The sequence below is a fragment of the Pygocentrus nattereri genome, chromosome 17 (assembly GCF_015220715.1).
Source record: "Pygocentrus nattereri isolate fPygNat1 chromosome 17, fPygNat1.pri, whole genome shotgun sequence".
Lineage (NCBI taxonomy): Eukaryota > Metazoa > Chordata > Actinopteri > Characiformes > Serrasalmidae > Pygocentrus > Pygocentrus nattereri.
Window position 1 is genome coordinate 19,247,569 of NC_051227.1, and position 19,814 is coordinate 19,267,382.

General features: G+C 40.1%; 1 protein-coding gene and 1 pseudogene across 1 annotated transcript; one reads left to right on the top strand and one right to left on the bottom strand.

Moving 5' to 3' along the window:
- The first annotated feature begins 5,158 nt into the window (after window positions 1-5,158).
- LOC108441376 lies at window positions 5,159-6,278 on the top strand (annotated as a pseudogene).
- A 4,338-nt stretch (window positions 6,279-10,616) lies between these two features.
- On the bottom strand, window positions 10,617-19,791 carry lin37 (lin-37 DREAM MuvB core complex component). The gene is made up of 10 exons (XM_017720861.1): window positions 19,729-19,791; window positions 18,108-18,202; window positions 16,896-16,971; window positions 14,804-14,854; window positions 14,520-14,549; window positions 14,000-14,085; window positions 12,888-13,045; window positions 11,541-11,672; window positions 11,219-11,292; window positions 10,617-11,090 (listed from the first exon to the last, which is right to left on the bottom strand). Exons 2-10 carry the CDS (start codon window positions 18,139-18,141, stop codon window positions 11,012-11,014), a joined length of 720 nt encoding a protein of 239 aa, XP_017576350.1. The 5' UTR covers window positions 18,142-18,202; window positions 19,729-19,791; the 3' UTR covers window positions 10,617-11,011.
- Between the last annotated feature and the right edge of the window lie 23 nt (window positions 19,792-19,814).

Consider the following 19,814-nt stretch of genomic DNA (forward strand, 5'->3'; position numbering starts at 1 on the left):
CTACATTTGTTTGAAAATGAAACTAGAAAATGCACAATTATACCTTATGTTATGTCCTAAAATGCAAATATGAAAAAAAGCTATTGTGAATTTTACGGTTGAAGAATCTGTCCCTTTATTAGACACACCTACCTTGTTGATCCACCTTGTAGATCAGAGACAGTAGCTCATCTGTTCCCGCACAGTTTATCTAAATCATCCTCTAGTCCTTTATCAGCAGTCACAAGACACTGTTACCTGGATATTTTCGGTTGGTGAACGATTCTCAGTCCAGCAGAGACAATGAGGCTTTAAAAAAGTCCAAGAGCTCTGTGTATTTGATCCACTCGAACCAGCACAACATGCCAACACCAGTGTCACTGCAGTTCTGAAAATCATCCATCACCCAAGTAATACATGCTCTGTGGACTATCTGTGGGGGTCCTGACCACAGAAAAACAGGGTAAAAAGAGTTAACGAAGTATGCAGAGAAACTACAATGTGCAATTGTAGAACTACAAAGAACTACAAAAGTGCTCCTATATGGGAGGTTGACCCTCCTTGTAAGTAGACACAAGGAGGTATACTGAAAGAAGTGGCCAGCCAATGTATGTGCAGTGCATGCAAAAAAGTCATTGTTCCTGGAAAGCCCCCTAGACCCAGTGCAGGTGGTGGGAGAATGTATCTTATCTAAAAGAGATTGATGCAGCCAATCTTAACATTTTCTTAAAACTGTCCATACAGTTTATGGAATCCCAGCTGTGAAAACAGATCATTTTAAATGAATTGTTTATGTAATGTCAAGAAAACTGATGGATTTACATATAACTGACTATTTGGTCTACAGCTGTTTAGTTCTGCCCATTCTCACTCAAGTTATAAGGAGTGTTTCACCCCAGAGTGTTTTTGAATGAGGCTAAATACAGGGTAGCCAAAAGGAACAGAGATAATTTACATATCAGTCTTAAAGTCTCAGAAACAAAAGGACACAGAACCTAAGCCAATCCTGGGTCACGGTGGGTGCTGGAGCCTATCCCAGCAGTCACTGAGTTGTCATGGAAGGGAGGAAGCACCCTGGACAGTTCGCCAGCTGTCTGCGTCCATTTGCATCTAACTTCATTGAGACTACTGTGTCCTTACTTTACTTAATTGTTTAACTATGTCAAGAGCTGTTCTCTCCTTTGTTATAGCTTCAGTGAGATCCAGAGCTTCTTAAGAGCAAAGTGAGCTTAATCATTGTGGCCACTGCCAATCGGATATGACCTCAACCCCACCCATCTGCATGCACATTTGATATCTGGCTGCCAAGAGAGGACGTCAATAGTGAGCAAGCAGATTTATCTCCTCTTTGGTCTCCTCCTCCTTTATCCAAATGTGGTTGACTAATATGAGAGAAGAAATAGATACAAAGAGAGAAAAGAGAGATGAAAGAGGCAAGAATGAGAAGAAGTATCTGATACAGCTGTAATATTCACAAACCGAAACGGCACAGACAACACAGACTTGGTAAGACTTCAGAATTATTCTTTATAAGAATAAGAACATTTAACTACTGCTGATGTATCATTGACACAATGTATTAATTATAATTGTTTTTAAAATTGTGGGGTTTTTTTTTACACTCACTTGCCACTTTATTAGGTACACTTAATTAGCTAGTAAATGCTTGGACCCCCTTTTGTCTTCAGAATTGCTTTAATTCTTCGTGGCATACTTTCAACAAGGTGTTGGAAACATTCCTCAGAGATTTTGGTTGGTTATTTGAGTTACTGTTGCCTTTCTATCATCTCGAACCAGTCTGCCCATTCTCCTCTGACCTCTCACATCAACAAGGCGTTTTGGTCCACACAACTGCCGCTCACTGGATATTTTCTCTTTTTTTGTGTGAAACCCCAGTAGATCACCAGTTTCTGAAATACTCAGACCAGCCCGTCTGGCACCAACAACCACACCACGTTCAAAGTCACTTAAATGACCTTTCTTCCCCATTCTGATGCTCGGTCTGCACTTCAGCAAGTTGTCTTGACCACCTCTAGATGCCTAAACGCATTGAGTTGCGGCCATGTGATTGGCTTATTAGCTATTTGTGTTAACAAGCAATTGAACAGTGTGAACAGTGTGAACAGTGTGAAAGTGGCCAGTGAGTGTTTTCCCACAGCAAAGTCTTTTGCTAGGTTTCAGAGAGGTGCCTAATGAAGACATTGACCGCTATATTGTTTAAAAAATGAATATTATAAGAACACTGTTGTCATTTTTGTTATTTGAAACATCAAAATCTATAAGAATTACTTTGTTTTAACATTTTAGGTAAAAGGGTTTGTGTAAGTATGAGTGTTACTTGCCAACATGACACTGTAATTTCACTGGAAGGACAGTTTGCAAACCATGTCTAAAGTTTTCTGGAACTGCATGTCACACGTAAAAGTTTTAATGTACTTACACTACACATCATTGCAACCAAGTCTAGATGTGGTGTAAATGTATAAAAATATAAGAAGTGCTATAGTCTTTGCACAGCCCACTAAAATAAATAAAATTATGCTGTATTTTTTAATATGTATTTAGCTAAAAACCAATTGTGCAACAGTTGTTTAAGAAACTGTAAAGAGATGTTCTCTGGCTGTCTGTAGACCTTTTCACTTAGAAAACTTAGCAAATCAACAAAACGTAATTTGACTGGGGTGCCGTAGTGGTGGACTGTAAATAAGTAAATGTAATTAGTTACTGTACTTAAGTAGTTTTTTCTTGTATCTGTAATTACTGAAGTTTTTCCATTTTGGGCGACTTTTTACTTTCACTCCACTACATTTCAAAGTCAAATATCTTACGTTTTACTCCACTACATTAAGAGAAATCTGTTGTTCCTTTTCGTTTATCCGTGTGTAAAAACATGTCAAATGACCTGTTGGACATACTGACCCAGTGCAAGCACATGGTTCAACATCAGTGCAGAGGCATAAAAGTTTCCTACATAAATGATGGAAGAAACTCTTGATTCGAACCAAACTTTGTGTAAATAGACCACAATATAGAAATATGTACACATATGCAGTTGTGACTGTCATGTTTCTTTTTTTCTGAATTTATACAAACACTATTTCATTTTACAGTAAATTCATTTGGTCTAGTTTATGTTTATGAACAGAGACCTACAGATGTAATACAGTAAAGAAAAACCCATTTGTGAGCCTGTGTTTAAAGCAAGTTTTTGTAAAATGTAAAGTTGCTTAAATTTAGAGCAAGAGTCATGTAATAAAATGATAATAGGATATTAGAGCGATAGTTAGCCTTTGAGTGCTTTCACTTTTAATAAAGTACATTTGAAGGCAAATACTTATACTATACTATAATACAAATACTAATATTAGAATAAATTCAAATAATATATACAGTACTGTGCCAAACGTCAGAGACCATCCTTCATTTATTACATTTCCATTTAGCAGAAAATTAAAGAGAATCCCCAACAGCTATATATACGATTTTTTTTAAATGTGTCGACTCTGTGCCTTTATGAAAGCTTCCATTCTTTTGTATTTCATGATGGTTTTTGATTGTTTACAAAATGTTCAAATGTTTCAAAAGGTTTTAACTATTGTAAACTGTTCTCTGTCAACTGGTGCTTTTCCAGTAGCTTTTAAAACAAGAATAACTGAAATACAGATCCTTATAAAACTCAAAAATGCTTTATGAGAAGCTCAGTTCTTCAGCTCCCTGTGTTTAATATTAGACTCTGGGCTCTGTTATACACTGCATGAAAACACAGTCACTAAAGTAGCTTTTTATCATTTGAGAAATATTGCGACGCAGAGAAACACGCGTTTGTTACAGAGTTGATTAGTATGATGCTCTCCTTACTGGACTTCCTAAGGAAATGATACGGCCTCTACAACTCATACAAAATGAGGCAGCACAGATCATAACAAAACAGAGAGATCACATCACTCTCATTCTGAAAGAACTGCACTGCCCACCTGTATCGTTCAGATTTAAATGAAATTTTTTAAACTCTAAATGATCTTAAAGCTCCGCTTACATCACAGAGTGCCTGTCTATGTTCCAGCACGTAACAGATGTTCAGATGTTGACCTTCAGCCAATACCTTCTATAAAATACAGAAAGCTTGAAGAGGCTTCGTTCAGTTACTGTTTCTACACTGTGAAGCTCAGTGCTCACTTTTTTTATTTTTTTAAATCTACATCTCTTCGTATTTACTGTTTCATTGTGTTTTCAATTTTAGACTTATAATTTCTTCTGCCTGTTAAGCTTTGTCACCCGTCTGTGAAGCACTTTGAGCTGCCACCAGTATGAAGTGCTGTATAAATAAATCTGATAGTTGTTATTATTATTATTATTATTATTATTACTATTATTACCAGGAGACTTGCTTTCAGTGTTTCAAAGAAATCTGCAGGGATATTATTACACATATCACATGCCTCGTTTCAGCATCCTAGTGCAAATATTCTTCTTCTTCTCTTTTTTTTCTATTTCCTTTTCTCAGTAACAGCTTCTCGACAGCTACACATCCTGTCAGAGTGCTGAGCTGTTTTCTTACAGTGGAAGGATGGACACAAACGTCTGTGGACCTTTTCAGCTCTAAAGCAAGAGGGGAGCTTATTTTCTCCTCTCTCGCAAAGAGGACAGCTTTCAGCACTGTTTATCTGATGGTGACAGTTTCAGTGGTCTACTAGAGTTTGCACAGTTGTTAGGTGGCCCTATCAACTTATCATTTGATTTTCCCCTTCCTTATGTAAAAGAATTACTCAAGGTACATCTCAGCACCACCTTGGTAATGTAACTGTACCATAATCCATTTAAATTATATTTTCTAAGTCGTACCACTCCCTGTCTCGTCTGCAGGCTTTTCATTTTGTTGTTTTAAAACATTAGGGTATGAAAATGCACAAATACGTTATTTTCACCTAGTAAAAAAAAGGAGCTTAAACTGTTGTATGTTTGAGGGAACGTTTGCATTTTTTTGCATTTTTTGAAGGTTCTGTGTACCTGCACAGAACCTTTATTTCTACATGACTGCTGTTTTGATTGGATATTAAACAAATGAAGGGTGGTCTTTTGGAAAGTACTTTATAGGCTATATAAAGTCTACATCTACACATATTGGAATCTAAAACTATTTAATTGTCTTTCCTTTACAGATGACACATCAGTTCTCAACAATGTAACCACACTAGTCAGCAGTGGGAGTAAAGCCAACCACCTGCTGAATGTCACTATATTTCTCCGCTCTGTGACCCATATACTTGGCATCATTGAGAACTGAAGAATGAAGAAAATGGTCAAAACTGTCTGGTTTCTTAATTTACATTCTCTTCATACTGTTTCTCATTTTCGACAAAGTCAACATTTCCCAAAATATTGAGTGGCCCTTTGATGACTTCATGGGCAAGTTTTTTTTTATTTAGCTTGGTCTCTGTGCTGAACATGTTTGCTAGCATCTTCCTTCTCACAGCCATCAGTCTGAACCGGTGCCTGTCCACATGGCTGGTTGTGTGGGTCCAAAACAAAAGAACAATTGTTAAAGCCAAGATCTTCTGCTTCTTCATATGGTTAGCATCAACATGCTGCAGACTTCCTTACTGCATCTACCGGAAAGTAAAGTTTATTGAACACAGGCAGGCATTATATTGCATACAAGACCTTGACTCAGCAGCTTACAAACGTCGTATAATTTTCCGTTTTGTGGTGGGATTCCTCATCCCGCTCCTCATCATCACAGGTTCCTTTCATGGCCATTGGTGTACGTGTAAGACGCCTCAGGAAGAAGACACTGAAACCCTTTAGAACAATAAAACAATCTCTGTGATCCTGGCCTCCCTTTCATATTTACTTTTTTATTGAGTTGTGGGCTCATGAACCAAGATTGAGAAATAAAGAAGTCAACCTTGAGGACTTTAAGCGAGTTTTAGACACTGTGGGACCCTTCATTGCCAGCCTAGCCTTCTTCAATAGCTGCCTGAATCCCATTCTGTATGTGTTCATGTGTGAGGAGTTCAAGGCGAAACTCAGGCAGTCCTTGGTACTATCCCTGCTGGTATCTCAGTATTCCATCAGCTGTCGCAAATCCCACCCACAGAGTTCTCCTGGGACAGAAGTCAGGAATACACGAGGCAATAAAGCATTTAGCTCCGCAACATCCGGCTCTCCAATAACAGTGATGAATGCATATTTACACTTAGTCTTTTTAGAGCTACTCCTCAAGTGGGACTGACAATTCCCAATTGGGGCTCTTTATCTCTTGATATTTAGTGTAGTTCCTACACATCCACGTATTTCAATTTCCTGTTTTAATTAAAACATTCAACCAAATACAAATTATTGCAAAATGAATTATTTTTCAAATAAAATAATTATTTTCAAAATGCATAATTAGTTCAGTTGTTGAGATGCCAAAGTCTGAAATTCACTGCAGAGGAACTTGCAGATTTCTTTACAGTGGTGGCGATAGGGAGTAATGATCTAGAACTGAGCATTTCAAATTAAACCACTGAATGACTTTGTTTATATCTTGTCTTTTTAACTATGCAGAATGTTTTAGAAATCAGTGGATGTCTAGGAATAGTTATGCCTATTAGTTGCTGCATCACTTGTCACCCAACAAATATATTTACTTTTTAATTTTATCTGCTTGAATATATAGATGTAGATATGGTTTCCTATTTTTACTTAAGTATATTTTAGCTCCATACCTTCACTTTACCTCACATTAAATGAATACAATTTTGACAAATTCCATCCATCCATCCATCCATCCATTATCTTCCGCTTGTCCGGGGTTCGGGTCACGGGGGCAGCATCCTAAGCAATGAAGCCCAGACCTCCCTTTCCCCAGCCACTTCCACCAGCTCTCCAAGGGGGATTCCGAGGCGCTCCCAGGCCAGCTGGGCGATATAGTCGCGCCAGCGTGTCCTGGGTCTTCCCCGGGGTCTCCTCCCAGGTGGACTCGCCTGTGACACCTCCCGAGGGAGGCGTCCAGGAGGCATCCTAACCAGATGCCCGAACCACCTCAGCTGGCTCCTCTCGACGTGAAGAAGCAGCGGCTCTACTCCGAGTGCCTCCCGGATGACTGAACTTCTCACCCTATCTCTAAGGGAGAGTCCAGACACCCTGCGGAGGAAACTCATTTCGGCCGCTTGTATTCGCGATCTTATTCTTTCGATCATTACCCAAAGCTCATGACCATAGGTGAGGGTGGGAACGTAGATCGACCGGTAAATCGAGAGCCTTGCCTTATGGCTCAGCTCTTTCTTTACCACAACAGACCGGTAAAGAGCCCGCATCACTGCTAACCCAGCACCAATCCGCCTGTCAATCTCCCGCTCCCTTGAACCATCACTCGTGAACAAGACCCCGAGATACTTGAACTCCTCCACTTGAGGCAAGAGCCTATCCCCAACCCAGAGAGGGCTCTCCACCCTTTTCCGCCTGAGAACCATGGTCTCGGATTTAGAGGTACTGATTCTCATCCCAGCTGCTTCACACTCGGCTGCAAACCGATCCAGCGAAAGCTGAAGTTCGTGGCCTGATGTCCCCAATAGGACCACATCATCTGCAAACAGCAGTGATGTGACCCTGAGGTCACCAAACCGGACACCCTCCATCCCTTGACTGCGCCTAGAAATTCTATCCATAAAAATTATGAATAGAATCGGTGACAAAGGGCAGCCCTGACGGAGTCCAACTCTCACTGGGAACGAGTCTGACTGCCGGCTATGCGAACCAAACTCCAGCTTTGTTTGTACAGGGCCTGAATGGCTCGTAGCAAAGAGCCATGTACCCCGTACTCCCGAAGCACCTCCCACAGAATACCCCGGGGAACACAGTCGAATGCCTTCTCCAGATCCACAAAGCACATGTGGACTGGTTGGGCAAACTCCCATGAACCCTCCAGAATCCTGGAGAGGGTGAAGAGTTGGTCCAGTGTTCCACGACCAGGGCGGAACCCGCACTGTTCCTCCTGGATCCGAGGTTCGACTATAAGCCGGACTCTCTTCTCCAGTACCCCTGCATAGACCTTGCCAGGGAGGCTGAGGAGTGTGATTCCCCTGTAGTTGGAACACACCCTCCAGTCCCCTTTTTTAAAAAGAGGCACCACCACCCCAGTCTGCCAATCCAGTGGCACCGCCCCCGATGTCCACGCAATGTTGAAAAGGCGTGTCAGCCAAGACAGCCCCACAACATCCAGAGCCTTGAGGAACTCAGGGCGGATCTCATCCACCCCTGGAGCCTTGCCACCAAGGAGCTTCTTAACTACCTTAGCGACTTCGGCCTCAGTAATGGACAAGCCTATTCCCATGTCCCCAGACTCAGCCTCCTCACTGGAGAACGTGTCGGTGGGATTGAGAAGGTCCTCAAAGTATTCCTTCCACCGCCCAATGACGTCTTCAGTCAAAGTCAGCAGCACACCATCTCCACTATATACAGTGCTAGTGGCACACTGCTTTCCCCTTCTGAGTCGCCTGACGGTTTGCCAGAATCTTTTCGGAGCAGACTTAAAGTCAGTTTCCAAGGCCTCACCAAACTCCTCCCATACACGGGTTTTTGCCTTGGCAACAACTGAAGCCGCAGATCGCTTGGCCTGTCGATACCTGCCAGCTGCCTCTGGTGTCCCACAGGCCAACCATGCCCGGTAGGACTCCTTCTTCAGCTTGACGGCATCTCTCACCTGGGGTGTCCACCACCGGGTTCGAGGATTACCGCCCCGACAGGCACCAACTACCTTACGGCCACAGCTACAGTCAGCCGCTTCAGCAATGGAGGAACGGAACATGGCCCATTCTGAGTCAATGTCCCCCACCTCCCCCGATATCTGGTCAAAGTTCTGACGGAGGTGTGAGTTGAAGATCAATCTGACAGGTTCTTCTGCTAGACATTCCCAGCAAACCCTCACTATGCGTTTGGGCTTGCCTGGTCTGACCGGCATCTTCCCCCACCACCTGATCCAACTCACCACCAGGTGGTGATCAGTTGACAGCTCAGCTCCTCTCTTTACCCGAGTGTCCAAAACACATGGCCGCAAGTCCGATGACACGACTACAAAGTCAATCATTGAACTGCGGCCTAGGGTGTCCTGGTGCCATGTGCACTTATGGACATCCTTGTGTTCAAACATGGTGTTCGTGATGGACAAACTGTGGTTTGCGCAGAAGTCCAAAAACTGAACACCACTCGGGTTCAGATCAGAGAGGCCATTCCTCCCAATCACACCCCTCCAGGTCTCACTGTCATTGCCCACGTGAGCGTTGAAGTCCCCCAGTAGGACAATAGAGTCTCCAGGAAGAGCACTTTCAAGCACCCTTCCCAAGGACTCTAAGAAGGCTGGGTACTCTGAACTGCTGTTCGGTGCATAAGCACAGACAACAGTCAGGACCCGTTCCCCAACCCGAAGGCGTAGGGAAGCTACCCTCTCGTCCACCGGAGAAAACCCCAACATACAGGCACCGAGTCGAGGGGCTATGAGAAAGCCCACACCTGCCCGCCGCCTCTCACCATGGGCAACTCCAAAAAAGAATAAAGTCCTGCCCCTCTCAAGGAGATTGGACCCAGAGCCCAAGCTGTGTGTTGAGGTGAGCCCGACTATATCTAGCCGGTATCTCTCAACCTCGCGCACCAACTCAGGCTCCTTCCCCGCCAGTGAGGTAACGTTCCAAGTTCCAAAAGCCAGTTTCAGCAACCGAGGATCAGAACGCCAAGGACCACGCCTTCGGACACTGCCCGATCCACAACGCACCGAACCCCTACTACTGCCCCTCCCATTGGTGGTGGGTCGATGGGAGGGGGGACTCATGTAACTCCTTCGGGCTGGGCCCGGCCGGGCACCATGAGTAAATGCCCGGCCACCAGACGCTCGCTGGCGAGCCCCTCCCCCAGGCCTGGCTCCAGGGTGGGGCCCCGGTAACCCTGTTCCGGGCAGGGTACACAAGTCCTGTTTTTGTGTCTTCATAGGGGTTATTATGGATCACACTTTGTCTGACCTGTCACCTAGGACCAGTTTGCCATGGGAGACCCTACCAGGAGCTTTTGCTCCAGACAACATAGCTCCTAAGATCATTCAAGCACGCAAACCCCTCCACCACGATAAGGTGGTGATCCAAGGAGAGGATTTTGACAAATTACTTGACAAAATTATTTGACAAATTAAGGATGCACCAACACGGGAAATTTGGGCAATATCCAATATATGTCATGTCAATGCCGGCAGGTATGAACATGAAAGATATGACATTTTCGGCATGGTTAAAAAAGCAAAATAATGATAACAAATATGATAGACTGTGATCAATTTTATTTAATCAAATCATTTTAGATAGTCACTTCTAATCTATACAGTGCTATTTTTAAAGCAAATATCTGCAAGCCACAATATGAATATGATATCCTCGTGCATCCCTAGTGGTTCATACTTTCACTTAAGTATCATTTCTCTGTTGTGTCTATCAGGCATATAATTCTTAGCAAATGCTCAATATTGCACTAAATTCTACAGTTCCTAAGAAGCAAATATAGCAGCTTACTATGATACTTTTATACAAACATCTTTATAAGTTGTCATACTTCAAGGACACCAAGTAAATCCATAAGTTCTAACAAAGATAAAAGATTTTTAAAAACACATACACGGAAAAGGTCAACCTTTTATTTTTTTTCCTCCCCATTAGAAGTTCTCACCAGGTTTCAGAACAAGTGTTTATCTGCCTGGCTCTGTACTGATGTGTGACAGGAAATAAAAGAGGGAGAAGCTGAGACTACAGTCTAAAGGAAAACATGTCAGCACTTTTACAACTAAAGCACAATGCATAAAAAAAAAAAAAAATCACCAATTCAAATCACCAATCAGACATTTTTGAAAACGACCTTGTTAATAACTACACACTTTTCTAGATAATCCTTATTTTGCTCTAACTGTTTAACACCTTCACATTTACTATAAATGTGTAGCCTCACTTCTGGATGGCTGAAACGGGAAGCCTTTAGTCCATTTCTGTCTTCTGTTCCAGAGAACGAGGGTCAGCTAGCGTTCATACATCTCTTTCAGGACCTTAATGCTCTCACTGTAACGTAGCTGGTTCTTATTAGAAGCCTCTTTCCACCTAAATTGAAACATACATCAAAACAATCAAGATAGAACTAACACTGATCAAAAGACTGGATTAAAGCCTGACCCTTAATAAAGTGAAGCTAATATCTGAAAACATTTAAAAATATTGAGCAATCTTACTTTTGTCTAATTTTCTTCCAGCGTTTCATGTGGTTGAACATGAGAGAAGCAGCCCCTGATGTGCTGTCTATGGTCTAAAGAAAAATATTATTACAATTGATGAAACACTGACAGTAATAAATTGTCATTACTCTTAAAAAATTGATAATACAATAATAAACTCAGGTCATCTTCTATAATGCACTTCACAGATCTCCAACGCAATGGAAAAACTACAACACCATCTGTGAGTAAACCAACTGGCTGTTAAAGTATTAAAGTATTTTTGTATTCACAGACACACTTCTCATGTGTCAAATACCAAACAGCATCTCGTAGTCACCTGGCTTACTGTGGGTTTCTCTACAGGTGGGACCCTCAGGTTGACAGGATCTCCAGATTCGTTAACTGGAGGAGAAACAGGAGGTGGAAGACGGTATATGTTTTGACCTTTTCCATTTAGCATGTCTGCTACCTGAAAGAGAAACGAGAAGGATGTCTTTTACACAGCACAGCAGTTTTCCCTACGAATTTGTCATTCCCCCCATTCTTCCTCTTCTCAATCTCTTAAATTCTACAGAACTGCCAACAGCTCCTTCCTGCATTACTTGCATTACTCACTCTTATTACTTAAGAATAGCACAGCAAGTTTGCATTATTGTTTGCATTCGTTTACCTTCTGGCTGAAATAAGAGTGAGAGAGAATTTTGTAGCATGTCTAAATCTCTCTCAGCTGTAGTGGTATAAATCGGAAGCTATAAAAATCCCTACACAGCCTTTCATAACTGGCATTTAGGGGCTGCCTGAAACCTGTGGGGTTGCCATGCTTGTTTTCCCACTCACTGTCTTCTTTTTCTAATTTTCTGTTCCACCCTAAAAAAAAGCAGCTGTTATGTTCTGGAGCCTGATCCATTTAAGGTGAAGCTGTGTGTTGTGAAGCCAAGATCAGCTTTGTGTTTTCTCCTCATGCTTCTAAATGACACATTTGGGCGATTTATGGAAAAAAAAAAAGAATATAAACATGCATTGTGACACCCCTATTTAATCATTTTAAAATACAGTAATAATACAATAATAATATAATAAAAACCCACATGATTATTCTTCAGAAATTTTACCTAATACGCCTATGTAAAAAACTAGAAAACTAACAGGATGACCGAAGCAGAAGTGACACACCCCAAGTGACATTTGGCAGTGACGCCAAGTGTGCATAACAGGCCTACTTCTATAGCAACGCCATAATACAAGCCAAAGCCAATAACTGTTCTTTTTTTTAATAACTCTAGGGTAGACATGAAAGCCACGGACAAAACGAAAAGCAGATTAAATGTCCATCTGCTGCGCAGACTCTTCCTCTACAGTACCTCTCTCAGAACAATAGGCACAGAGAAGAGACTGCCTTCTCAAGCTGTCATCTATGCATAGAGTTTTTGCTTTTTCTTTGAATAGGAAAAAAAAGTACTTATTCAAGTACTTTGAATCTTAAGATCCTGTCTTCACTCATCCACAGAACAAAATGGATGGAAATTAGCTTGAGGATTCCAGAATAACACTGTAGTTAACAGCTACTTGTTGCAGAACCAAATACTCTCTTTTTTCAAATATGTTTTTTAACAAGTTAACGGTTGTCATTAGTGTGAAACATGGAAGGAAACAGGGTGGAAGCGCTATGCAGGCTGAGCCTGACCTCTTCCTCTCCCATGCTGTGGGGTGGGCTAGCAGTAGTTCTTTCTCGGACAGAGGGATTGTTCTTCATCCAGGCTCTGCAGATGGGATAGAGTGAGGTGCTGGTACTGAACTGGGCCAAGTCCACACTGCGGTCAAACAGCTTGATGATGTATGCATCTGACAGAAAAAGGAAAAAAAATAAAAATACAGATGAGTTAGAGTGAGAAAAGAGTGAATCTAAGATTAAAATGACCTATAAGTACAAATTAAACTTTTGTTTGGAACACAAATTAACACAAGATCTTGTTCAAATATCAGCTACAGTGCTAAAATGCAGTCTTGTGACACTGAATACAATTTATGTCTTGTTTATTTATTCCTTTCCAAGATAAATGTATTATGGATTCATTCAAATCAATCGGAAAAATAGCAAGCAATCCCCACATTTACTGACTGAAACTCAAACTAATCCTGTTAATTAACTGAAAACTGAAAAGGTGAATAAGAGTACTGAAACATAAGTGAGAAAAACATTAGCGTCTCTTCTCCTTTATGTGGGTCTGTATTCGTATTTTCTTTAGATTTACATAAAGTCGCATTTCTCTCCTTTCGGATAGCAACTTGAGTCACGTATGTTATATAGTAAGTTAGAGCTCTGTTGTGTTAATGTGTGTGCACTTGGATTACTGTCCCACATTTTTCCAGCTTGCCATTGCTCAGTTTTACTCAGTATTAAATATTGTAAAGTTCCAAGAATGCATTAACACACAAATTAATTAAACACCACATACATCCAAAACCTTTCCTTAAGAAAGTGTCTTTGCCACACATTACTGAATCTAAAGGGAAGCTGTTCATCATATTCCGTTTCCGCCACATGCTGATTACAGGTCATTGTGAAGAGAGCAAAACAACTTCATAGATGAATTTGAATTTAGAAAGTTTCCTTGCTTATACATTCAACATAAAACCACATTTATTGCATCTCAGATAAATTTCACATTTTAAAATTGCATTTCTCATTTTACTGAAAGTTTTTCTTCAATGCACTATTTTACATACCACTGAGAAAAAAAATTGGTGAAACTGCACTTTAAAAGATTGAAATATGGTTTGTAATCACATTCTTACTTTGTTTGTGCTGATTTGTCTCGGATAAGCCATCGTCCATCTCTTTGCGCTTCTTTCTCCGGTGTTGCGGAAAACGAGATGATGGCCTGTGGGACAGAAAGTTACAGGAGTCACCACAGTCCCTAACAATGTTTATGTATTATGTTATGTTTTCTGAAAGCAAAGCTACCTACAGCTGTGAAACAAATGAAGCCTATCTGCCCTGTTAAACAAATTGAGCCTAACAGTGCAAGGCTACACAGATATACCACAGATATACCAGATAAACTTTCTGCTTTCTCAAAACGTCTTAGACTGCATTTCATTTTTCTCTGGAAGTGCGTTACTGTTTGGAGTTCCTTCAGCAAATGGACCACTCACAATTAACTGCTAACATTTAATCTTAATATTTGGCGTTTTCCACTGTGCAAATACTGATAAAGTTGTTTTTGTCCATGACTTGTCTATAAATTGCTTGCGTGTAGGCGGTTTCATAAAATGAGCAATAAAGTACTTATGAAAACAGTGAAAATTTTCATACCTTTTCCCAATAGAGGAAGGGGATAAATCCCTAGAAGGAGAAATGAATTAGTAATAAAAAATTCATATTCAGCTTCTTTAAAATATTTGTCAACTAATTCATTATTTTTGAGTTACACTGGAAATACAAAGGAAATTTTATTTTAGGCAGAATAAGCATCGGAATAAGCTGATGTGATTATTATTTCACCTCTAATAAATCCATTTAAGCAATACATAGGAATAAATGATTGAGAAAAAGATGCCAATTTATCTTGCTTAAGTAAAAAAAACAGGAGCACATACTTGCCCATTGAGTCTGCAACCATTTTTCCAGCATCTTCTTCATTCTGATCCCTTTCAAGGAAAAGAGAGAAAAAGCCAAGGTTACTAATAAGATGATAAAACACTTAACTCAGTCTGAGTAAAGCACATTTGCTGATAACATCTTTAAGTGATAAGTGATACTTCTTTATCCCACAAACGGGGAAATTCCACCTCTGCGTTTAACCCATCCGTGAAGTGAAACACCACATACACACTAGTGAATACACACACACTAGGGGGCAGTGAGCACACTTGTCTGGAGCGGTGGGCAGCCCTATCCACGGCGCCTGGGGTGCAACTGGGGGTTAGGTGTCTTGCTCAAGGACACCTCAGTCATGGACCGGCAACTTTCCAGTCACAGGGCCAGTTCCCTAACCTCCAGCCCACGACTGCCCCCTAGACCCCTTTAGTTGCTGCAAGTCACTGTATTTCCATTAAACATGAATCACTAGCCCAACAATTCAGCCAACTACTGCAGTTTACAGTCACATGCAAAAGTCTGAACAGCCTTGATCAAATGACAAGATTTGTTGATTTACTAAATGAAAATACTTCAACACATCCTCTACAGGGAACAAACTTAAACATGGTATTTTTTTTAATCAGAAAGTCCCACTTAACCTTTACTACTAGTCCCTCTCCTCAAATAAGCCCGTTAGTCTGATATCGTCACTGTCCGAAGAATAACATCTCCAAAATAAAAGAAGTCCCCAAAATAGTAAGTTTAAAGGAGAATGCAAAAAAATGTTCTTATCTTTTAATGTACAATCATGAAAATAGGTTTAATTCAAAGTAATTGTAGAGCATTTCTACTAGTCCATTAACTATAAAATTTTCACACAATGTAAAGGACAGCCGTGGTGTTCAAATGATGCAGAAAATAACAACTGACACAAATGTAAATGCATGTTTTTTTTTGGATAGCAACAATATACTGATAAGACTTGTAAGATTAGGATCGCTTTTCCTCAACATTGCTGATTTCCAAATAAGGGCTACATGAAATGTTTACTAAAGGGTTTTGAAAAAGGCTGATATAGTCATTTGACAATTCTGGTCAAATTACGATTTGTTGATTTTCTAAATTAAAAAGTAAATGAACACACTGAATTTTACATGGAAAACAAAACATTAAATTAAGCCTGTGCAAAAGTTAAGGCACATTTTTAAATATATTTTCTTCCCCATAAGTTAAATTCAGCAACTAAATATAAACTGTGGGCTACAATTTCCATTGAAAATGCCATATTTAAGGCTGTTCCCCATAGAGCATGTGTTAACTTATTTTCATTTAGAAAATTTGCACAACTTGTAGTTCGACCAGGGGCCCCAAAGCTTTTGCATACAACTCTGGGCCCTGGCCCATGCTGAATATTTGCTTATCCAACAAGTTGTGCTTTTAAAAAATAAAAAGTTTATTATTTTTAATACCATTTACATACTTCTACATCTAGGCAATACTTTGTGGAATTCAAGGCCCCCGGAAACCAGACTACTGCATTAGATCCCCCTTGATAATTTACTTTTCGGCTAATTAAGTCAGGGGAAACAAGAGCGCGATCAATATTAAACTAAGTGCATTTACAGGCTTCTCTAATGCTATGGACTATACAAGCAACTAACAGTAATGGCTTTAGAAAAGAAACACAAACTGCTTTACGTCAAACAAAAGCTGTTACATTTGAAACAGATCAAGTGCTACTACATGTAGAACGGATGCTCCCATACTGCAGTGACTTCACACTCCTCATATTCCTTCATATACCTCATATTACTTTGCTTTACCTTACTTGTGCATTTAAACAGTGGAAAGTTATTCTTTACATCATTCCTTAGCTTTTTACTTTTAGATTATGAAACTGTGAGAATGTGTACAGGAATAATTCCAGTACCTGCTGAACCTTTTTACTGTGCCAGGTAAGTCAAATTGAGCACAGTTCGTAGTGAAAACTTACTGAAAATGCATGGCTCTCACTGGGCAAGTCTGACCTCTTGCAAACAGATACAGTGACATAAGGGAAGGGTATTATGCAGATACTATCTGTGAACTCACAGAGACTGGGATACTGACCTCTCACTGTCACTTTTCTCCACCAGCCCTTGTAACACTGCATCAAGTCGATTTCGGGCACCAGCACCTTCAGTATCTACACAAGAAAATCACGTACATCAGACTTGTTAAACTTGTGGACATTCTTGCACAACTATTATGACAGTTGGGTAATAATATTGGCCAATATTTTGGTCCCGCAAATTTACTGGGAATGGCCATTGCACTGCTAGTAAACCAACAATATATATATAGTAGCTTGCTTTATAACGTAAAGAATGTATGATGTGGGGAAAAAAAAATCTGAATTTTGAGGATTTATCGGTATCAAATTCATGTCTTTAAAAGAGGCGGTCAAACTGCTAGACATTGGTGCCAGTCTGAACATAAAACCCTAATTAAAACAACAAAATGTCAAATGTGAAGTTAATCTTTAGCTTTAGAATAACATGACACAAAAAAAGAGAACTGGTAGAAAAAAAAACAGCAGAAAACAAAACCACAAAGAATTCTGTGGTTTTCTGTCTCACCAGTACAGCATTTATACTTAAGACGTTATACATTTCTGTTCTCTATTTGAGTTGTGTAATATGACAATGTTGAGAATTGTCCATCACATATGACAATTGACTATTGACATCTGACAGCGGTATTTTAAGTTTTCCATTATTACAGTACATGGATAACATCAATGACCCACACACAGGAGAGCAAGGTTCGATTCCCCATTCAGGCAAAAACACCACTTACACAGAAAGTCTACATTTTCCTACCTCAAAGATTATTAATCTAGTCTAGATTATTAGACTGTAAAAGTGTTTTTCTACTGCACAAACGAGAGGTTTAGTCACCAAAAAACTGGAATTCAAAGGTTCTAGTTTTATGGTTTTTTTTGGTACTTCCCCCAAACAGTTGGCAAATAAACTAGTGCAAGTTCTGTGGTTCTTTGATTGTGCATTGAAAAAAAACATATCAAGCCGCTTAGAATAAGAGCATCTTGAAAATGCTGTATATTACATTACGTTTAATTTGTATTAGGAGTATTTCTAAGTGTTTCTGAAACCTCAGTTTCTGCAGAACATATGTTTACACTGATTAAAACAACATCCTTGCTAGCACTGTTTAACTAAAACGCTTGAAGTTACAGTTACTGATGTTATTAGTTGATGTTACACTCAAATGATACCACAAACAGGAAACATGCACTACACAGAAATACAGAGTATTCCTCACCTGGTTTCTCAGTTTTAATTTTCATGTGCAGCATTTTGACTGTAGATCTGTCCTCACCCAGTAAAGACTTTCATCGGCAGATCCATCAGTCAGCACTAAAATAATAGAAAATAAATAATAATAAAAATGTAAACAAACATTTACAATTGTCTACCGTTAGGCTGTGCGGTGCTTTAATTATTTCCAACACTAAATTTATCATGTAGAACACTAGTTATACCACTGAGTTTAAAATGCAAAATGGTGTAGTAAGTGAGTGACGCATCTCGACATTATCTGAAGACTAAGCCAACAATACACACACAAAAAACTAATGTCAGATATGTCTAATCAGAGATGAGGGAAGGAACATGCCTATGGGATAAGACTCATTTTTGTCATCTTCACACAAACATTCTGCTGTGTGAATTCATCTCACAACATATTCTGAACTTAAAGAGGAACTTGACTGTTTCTTACATATCTGCTTAATTCAGTGGTTCATCCAAACAAAGTCATTCAAAGTGGTTTGATGTGAAATGGTTCATTACAGAGAAACGTACAGAGTGTAGCTGCCTTACAGCTACAGGTGGTGATGGGACCCGGGGAACCTGAAGTATCAACCCATTTAAACTACCAGTAAACCCACGTGTCTTCCAAGTTAACATGTAATGCTGGTAAAATAACCTTTTTCTTTGGGGGCTATTTTGCCTTAGAACACCCTTCATGTTCCCCTCTACCATGAATATATTAAAATAAATGAGGTAAAATACGTTTGGGCCAAACTCCTATCACAAAACTACTGTAAAACAAAGTCCCAAACGTCAGACAGTGGATTCATAAGCATTGCATGTAGCTAATAAGTTTGTATGAGGCGGCTTTCAGAGGTGGACGTCTGGTTCTTATCACCGCCACTATGAACAAGTATGACTCGGTAAATCGTCTCTCTAGAACGAAGTAGCTCACACCAAACCACTCTGGATGATTTTGGTACATCTTAACTGATGAATTTAACGTCTAACTCGCGGAATTTTGAAACATGGATGGAGTTCCCCTTTAAAATAAGACACGCTTTGATTGGGATGACGTCAGCTGTTATTTACAGGCTTAGCTAAACTGCCAGCTAGCAAGCTAGCCTGGCATGTCTAAAACATTTTATATTTGGCACTTTGCTGTAAATTTAAGAAAGCACACACTGGTACAAATACAGACAGAGACAATGGCAGCAATAAAACATGTCGAGCATACTCAGAAACAACGAGTAGGTTCATGAGAAAGAGCTTACTAGAGTAAGTGTAGCTAGCTACCGACAACACAAGGAGCTGACTACATTGTCCAGCTAACAGATAACGTTAGCTAGATAACGAAGCTTCTTACTCGAATTCCCCCGTTCCACCTTAAACGTTGCAGCAGTGCCTCGCAACTGCAGCAGCATTTAAGGTGGAACGGGAAAATTCGAACAAGCTGATGACGAATATAAAGCCGACTTCGGCTTCTCTTTAAAACACCTCAGTCATCAAAACCACGTCCGTTTCGCAGAATGTCGTATTATTAACAAATAATAAGTCATATGTATATGTAAATTATATATGTAAATTAGCTTAATTAAGCAACACAGTAACGAATATTACACCCGAGTTACCGTTCAGCGAGGAAGCTCTTCAGCTCGCTTGACTTTCCTCTTCCGCGCCCAACAGCTTCTCTCTTTTCTCATTGGTCGAGGCGAAT

Bases quoted from the DNA above. Each gene is read 5' to 3' on its own strand.
- lin37 (XM_017720861.1), bottom strand. From the start codon at position 18,141: ATGCTGCACATGAAAATTAAAACTGAGAAACCAG. The intron at 16,972-18,107 runs GTGAGGAATACT...TTTCTTGTGTAG, and splicing joins AATTAAAACTGAGAAACCAG to ATACTGAAGGTGCTGGTGCC. The intron at 11,293-11,540 runs GTGACTACGAGA...ATTTTTCTTTAG, and splicing joins AGAAACCCACAGTAAGCCAG to ACCATAGACAGCACATCAGG.